The 7,018-nt window shown below is 38.7% G+C and overlaps 1 protein-coding gene and 1 pseudogene across 1 annotated transcript in view; one reads left to right on the forward strand and one right to left on the reverse strand.

The window, feature by feature from the left end:
- LOC112075730 (uncharacterized) overlaps positions 1 to 4,843 on the reverse strand; it is a 12,673-nt gene extending 7,830 nt beyond the window's left edge. The window contains exons 1-7 of the mRNA XM_024142681.2: positions 4,744 to 4,843; positions 4,353 to 4,545; positions 4,064 to 4,201; positions 3,830 to 3,973; positions 1,757 to 1,892; positions 1,513 to 1,663; positions 1,280 to 1,416 (exon numbers count right to left, since the gene is read on the reverse strand). Of these exons, the coding sequence (XP_023998449.2) occupies positions 1,280 to 1,416; positions 1,513 to 1,663; positions 1,757 to 1,892; positions 3,830 to 3,973; positions 4,064 to 4,201; positions 4,353 to 4,439 (793 nt within the window). The 5' untranslated portion in view covers positions 4,440 to 4,545; positions 4,744 to 4,843. The remainder of the gene's footprint in view (positions 1 to 1,279; positions 1,417 to 1,512; positions 1,664 to 1,756; positions 1,893 to 3,829; positions 3,974 to 4,063; positions 4,202 to 4,352; positions 4,546 to 4,743) is intronic.
- Positions 4,844 to 6,117: 1,274 nt separating this feature from the next.
- The window catches only part of LOC112075731 (ornithine decarboxylase antizyme 2-like), a 10,014-nt pseudogene continuing 9,113 nt past the window's right edge, over positions 6,118 to 7,018 (forward strand).

The raw sequence follows: 7,018 nt of genomic DNA on the forward strand, positions 1-7,018 counted from the left end.
CTCTGCTGCCTGTGACTGGAACGAATTGCAAAAATCGCTGGAGTTGGAGACTTTTATTTCCCTCACCAACTTTAAACATCTGCTATCTGAGCAGCTAACGATCGCTGCAGCTGTATATAGTCCATCTGTAAACAGCCCACCCAATTTACCTACCTCATCCCCTTACTGTTTTTATTTATTTACTTTTCTGCTCTTTTGCACACCAGTATTTCTACTTGCACATGATCATCTGATGATTTATCACTCCTGTGTTAATCTGCTAAATTGTAATTATTCGCTCCTATGGCCTATTTTTTGCCTACCTCCTCATGCCTTTTGCACACAATGTATATAGACTCATTTTTTCCCCTACTGTGTTATTGACTTGTTTATTGTTTACTCCATGTGTAACTCTGTGTTGTTGTCTGTTCACACTGCTATGCTTTATCTTGGCCAGGTCGCAGTTGTAAACGAGAACTTGTTCTCAACTAGCCTACCTGGTTAAATAAAGTGAAAAAAATTAAAAAAAAGCTGCAGGCTAAATCTAGACTTGGTTTCCTCTATCGTAATCGCTCCTCTTTCACCCCAGCTGCCAAACTAACCCTGATTCAGATGACCATCCTACCCATGCTAGATTACGGAGACATAATTTATAGATTGGTAGGTAAGGGTGCTCTCGAGCGGCTAGATGTTCTTTACCATTCGGCCATCAGATTTTCCACCAATGCTCCTTATAGGACACATCACTGCACACTATACTCCTCTGTAAACTGGTCATCTCTGTATACCCGTCGCAAGACCCACTGGTTGATGCTTATTTATAAAACCCTCTTAGGCCTCACTCCCCCCTATTTGAGATATCTACTGCAGCCCTCATCCTCCACATACYACACCCGTTCTGCCAGTCACATTKTGTTAAAGGTCCCCAAAGCACACACATCCCTGMGTCGCTCCTCTTTTCAGTTRGCTGTAGCTAGCGACTGGAACYYGCTGCAACAAACACTCAAACTGGACAGTTTAATCTCAATCTCTTCATTCAAAGACTCAATCATGGACACTCTTACTGASAGTTYTGGCTGCTTTGTGTGACGTATTGTTGTCTCTACCTTCTTGACCTTTGCGCTGTTCGTACCATGTTGTGTTGRTACCATGTTTTTGTTATGCTGTGTTGCTACCATGCTGTGTTGTCATGTGTTGCTGCCTTGCWATGACGGCCTTTTGGTAGGCCGTCATTGTAAATAAGAATTTGTTCTTAATTGACTTGCCTAGTTAAATAAAGGATAAATAAAATAAAGCCTACTTTCTTCCAAGAAAATGAGACGTGGCCCATATACGCCAACATTCTTCAACTGTAATGCTGGAGTCACTGTCAGATTAACGTATTCTTTCACTTCTTCGTTCATCGTGGCAAATGTGTCATCGAGAACAATCTGAAAGCTTTAATTTTTATTCGACACAGCATTATTATCAACACATATATTTATATAGAACTTATTGTGTGATAAAAGCAATGTAAAGAGGAATCATACATACTTTTGGCRAGTCACAAGACCAGATGAAGCCCACTTAAGGAATGTTTTGATGAATGGAGGCAGACTGAGCAAAATCCTTTCAACATCAGAGGCTCTAGACATTGAAGTCTCTGTCAGGATCTCCACAGAGCAGTTTGGGATTTTCTCTCCATCTTAACAATGGGAAAARAGTATATCATGCAATTAAAGATCATGCTACATAAAACTATTTAAAAAAGCTGAAGATTGCTAATGTTTAGTTTTACCTTTGATTTTCTGCAGAACATACTCTCTRTCAAAGACATCTGGTAACCCAGGTACTCGAACTGGTTCGCAGAAACGTTCTCCAGGTTGAGAGTTCAAGWCTATCGGTACATAGACCTCATGTTGTGAACTCTCTTTCTAGGGTAGATAGAAAGGTCAAAAGTATTTATCACACAGGGGTTTGTATGATACATGTACACAGTGTTATGCCTGTAAAGTCTAGGTGCACTATTCTCAATTCACCATTTAAGTTATTTCATAACGTGTTTCAGTAGGCTACAGTAGAAACAGCTTTAACTGTCTAGCCCCTTTAACCTGTCTACGACCCCCCACATTCCACTGAAAAGGCAGCGGCGAATTCAAAAAATATTTTTTGAAATATTTACTTTACACATTAACAAGTCCAATACAGCAAATGAAAGATAAACATCTTGTGAATCCAGCCAACATGTCCGATTTTTTAAATGTTTTACAGCGAAAACACCACGTATATTTATGTTAGCTCACCACCAAATACAAAAAAGCACAGACATTTCTTTCACAGCACAGGTAGCTTGCACAAAACCCCCAAATAGAGATAGAATTAGTCACTAACCAAGAAACAACTTCATCAAATGACAGTCTTATAACATGTTATACATAAATCTATGTTTTGTTCGAAAAATGTGCATATTTCAGGTATAAATCATAGTTTTACATTGCAGCTACAATCACAAATAGCACCGAAGCAGCTCAACAATTACAGAGACCAACGTGAAATACCAAATACTCATCATAAAACATTTATGAAAAATACATGGTGTACAGCAAATGAGTGTTTTACAGCGAAAAAACACAATATAGCATTATATTAGCTTACCACAATAGCCAAAAACACAACCCATTTATCAGCAGCAAAATTAGCGATCGCAAAAAAACGCAAAAGATATATAATTTTTCACTAACCTTGACAAACTTCATCAGATGACAGTCCTATAACATCAGGTTATACAATACACTTATGTTTTGTTCGAAAATGTGCATATTTAGAGCTGAAATCCGTGGTTATACATTGTGAAACGTAGCAACCTTTCCCAGAATTCCGGATATATTTCTGACACACCTAATCTGACCAAATAACTCATCATAAACTTTACAAAAAATACATGTTGGATAGCAAATGAAAGATACACTAGTTCTTAATGCAATCGCGTGTTAGAATTCTAAAAATAACTTTAGTATGACATACAGCTTACGTTATAGCGAGACAGGCGCTGCAATGAGGGCGGAAAATAGTACTAAACATTTTCCACAGAAATACGAAATACATCATAAATGGTTCCTACTTTTGCTGAGCTTCCATCAGAATCTTGTCAAGGGGTCCTTTGTCCAGAACAATTCGGTTGATTGGTTTTCAGAATGTCCTTTTCTCCTGTCGAATTAGCAACCAAAGCTAGCCAAGTGGGCGAAGCTGTCCATCATCACCAAACGCAGAGAACGGAAAAAACAAAACTCACCGATAAACTTTCAATAATCTGATAAAACATATATGAAAAAACATACTTTGCAATGATATTATCACATTTATCAAATAAAATCAAAGCCGGAGATATTAGCCGTCTATAACGAAAGCTTTTCAGAACGCAATCCAGGGTTCCTTCCGCCGCTTGCTAAACAAAGGAAATTTGGGGTCATGTCATTCCAAGAGCTCTCGTTTGACCTCAGATCAAGCTATACACCCATTTCACCTCTCACTGCCTGTTGACATCTAGTGGAAGGCGTATGAAGTGCATGTATATCCATAGATTTCAAGCAAATGAATAGGAAGGCCCTGGAACAGAGCCTCGATTTCAGATTTTTCACTCCTAACAGGAAGTTTGCTGCAAAATGAGTCTGTTTTACTCACAGATATAATTCAAACGGTTTTAGAAACTTGAGAGTGTTTTCTATCCAATAGTAATAATAATATGCATATTGTACGATCTAGAATAGAGTACGGGCCATTTAAATTGGGCACGATTTTATCCCAAGTGAAAATAGCGCCCCCTATCCCAAACAGTTTTAATCAACAGCATCTCAAAAGACAATGGGCATACCTTTGCTTCAGATAACAGGTAGGCCCAGCACACTGGTGCATTCTCAAAAACCTCAGAGTCTTCAATGAWTTTGTCACCTCTTCTTTTGTGGAGGCTTGGCAACAGCTCTCTGAAAAGATTGTACAATCCTTCAACGATAGCAACCTAAAACAAATGTATACATTTTATTAATACATTTGTGGACATACTAAATTATATTATATTTGTATGCTTTTGTGACAAAATATATATCACCTTCTGGGTCCTTGTTCCAACCTCATTTCTGAACAACAGCTGATGCAGACTTTGGGCCAAAGGATTGCACCCACTGAGCTTTCGAATGTATGCAGTCACTTTGTTTAATCCATCTCCAAAACGTTGTTTTCTATTGTCCTGTAAAGATTAGGGGGAAAGCATCAAATGTCGAATGTGTCAAAACCAATGAGACAAGCAAAGGAACCCTGTTGCACGAACCCTGTTGCACGCTTGGCCTGAGCATGGTCAAACATGACAAGACAGTGTAATAAATATTGGAATATCTCACAATGGCATAAAGTGAAGAAAAGAAAGCACTGAGTCCTTTCTGGGATTGTTSCACTGAGGGTACGACATCATTGAAGTAGAATTCCATAGTGTCTGGACGCTCATCAGGGAAGGAGGACAAAGAAAAGCRCACAGTTGACTCCRCATTGATTCCACAATCTAGCAAAGTCTGTCCAACTCCACCGKGTTCACTTCTGCAGAAACATCAATATTGACTTAATAATGATGGCTTATCATGGCTAGTGATGCTGTGTGAAAGAAAACGTTGTATTGATACTATCAGTAGTCAAAACATTAGATGTGCTGTTTTTTTTTAATGTATGTGTTTTTTATGCTATCAAATGTATTACAAATTCCTTAATGATTAAATGAATMAATGAACATAAGATTACTTGTAATGGAGGACATGTGCTGGGATTCCACTTTCACCAGAGAGCTTCTGTCTCAGATCTCGTAATGTGTCACTTGCCAAGTCCACCTTGACCTCAAAGTCTCCCTGTGGATGAAAAGTTTTCATAAAAAAATTATTAAAGGTAGACTCAGAGGAATGACGTAGATGCACAAAGTAAACAGCATAGTGGGTCAATTAAAGAGTGCAAGGCTAAACTTCTCAGCTGTTTTGGTCCCATACCTAACGCGTTGTAGCAGCGTGAATGGAACCCGCGCAGATACTGTGCGTGACAAAGAAAATMACCTRGACTACCTGTACCCCCGCACATTGAGTCYGTATCGGTACCCCCTGTATATAGCCTCGTWATTGTTATGTCATTTTCTTGTGTTACTTTTTGATTTCATCGTATTTATTATTTAGTAAATATTTCTTGAACTGCATTGTTGGTTAATTAAGAGATTGTATGTAAGCATTTCACAGAAAGGTCTACACCTGTTGTATTCGGCGCATGTGACAAATAAAATTTGATTTGAGCAAAGTCTATGACAATGAAGAAGTATTAACACAACCTGTCCAGTAGATGGCGAGGTGTAGGCCTGTTCAAAGCACTGAAATTCTGGATTCGTGACCTTGATATTGTAGTATCCGGATCAGAATGATCCTATCCAATTATTTTCTGGAAAATCGGCTCAAAAACAGACAGATCGATTTGGTCCTGGATAGGAAAAATGAGGATTACAGAATCCGGATCATTCTGATCCCCAAAATGTTTTGAAAAACCGTCCCGAGGACTGGAGTTTGCCCATCCCTGGTCTGGAGAATGCCAGGCTGTGCCTAAACCAAGCCTTACGTTGGTCTGGTGTGCATTAGTATTACCGGCCTATATGGCATGTCATTATTTTTCATGTTGACATTATGAATCAATTATATTAAATGTGTGCATTTTTACAGTGAGTTTAGCTGGCTAAATATGACCACTTTGAGCGCGCGCTAAAGTTAGCTAGCTACGCATCGTCAGGCCCAGCCAAGTAATAATGGACAACTTTTTCAGGACTGTGCAATAATACTCACCTTTACACATTGAAGGCCTGCCATTGGGTGACAGGAGCTATATAGCTATGCCTACTCAGTCGGTTACATTTACACTACGGAGAAGACACTTTTGGTAGCTGGGTTCAGCAGCCGCTCGTCTTCAACACAGTATCGACGTTTTTGGGGAACTTTTTTTGTAACTACGTTTTGATTTCCGCATTTCTGCACTTGTTTTACTGTTAGGTGTTCTAGCACCATCTGCTGGAAATGTGGCGGATTGATCACCAGGGAACTCCTGTCATGATTCCAGTTTGTCTTTACACGGTGCACACAGGCAGTCGAAGAGCAGTCCAGTTCCATCTGCGCTGCACTGCAACAGAAAATAGGATCCGTCTTTAGGACTACTTGGCCTTCACGAGATGGTGAATTATTCTGGCGAACGTCTATTGAATAGCAATTGTTTTGGTTGTAAGGAAATTCCTTTTTCATTATTTTTTATTTTCTCATAATGTCTGCCACTGAAGAGAGGTAAGAATTCCTGATATTGTTGATGGTTTAATTTGCGGAGCAGATTGATTACATGATTTGGACAACATTTAGCAAATATATTCATTAATATTGCAAACTTAATGTATGGTGAAATATGCTGCTGTCTAAAAACAGGAATATCTTACTTTCTACAGAGCAACAACACTTTTGCAGCTATTCTGTTGGTGTAATTCCTACAATAATTAATGCTGTTTTTTTAAGGGTGAGATTGTGCACTTCAACAGATTGTTCTATTACAGATAGCTAGCTACTTAAAGTGATTGTTATTTGAAGTTTAAAAAATATATATCCTGTGACCTGTGTATCTGATAATAATGACTCGTGTAGGTCACCAGGTATAATATCCAATTTGTGGAAAGTACATGCATTCAAAACAGGGATAAGGCCAACATCTGTAGACAGACAGTCTGAAACCCGTGTTGCCCATTGTTCCTCAAAACAGTGCATCATGCATGCCTCAGGCATCACTTTTATTGACTACTGGCTCAACAGCTTCGTTTGAATGATTAATGAACCACTATCCAATGATAAAATATCAATAGCAAATCCATCTCCATTTTACATCACTGAAACATAGTTTTGTTCTTTGCATAGAGCAGTTTCTTTGCATCATTTTTCCCTACAATCTCTTTTTTTAAACGTTACAAGCATTTCGCTACACCCGCAATACATCTGCTAACATGTGTATGTGACCA

This window comes from Salvelinus sp. IW2-2015, unplaced genomic scaffold (genome assembly GCF_002910315.2).
Source record: "Salvelinus sp. IW2-2015 unplaced genomic scaffold, ASM291031v2 Un_scaffold3360, whole genome shotgun sequence".
Classification (NCBI taxonomy): domain Eukaryota; kingdom Metazoa; phylum Chordata; class Actinopteri; order Salmoniformes; family Salmonidae; genus Salvelinus; species Salvelinus sp. IW2-2015.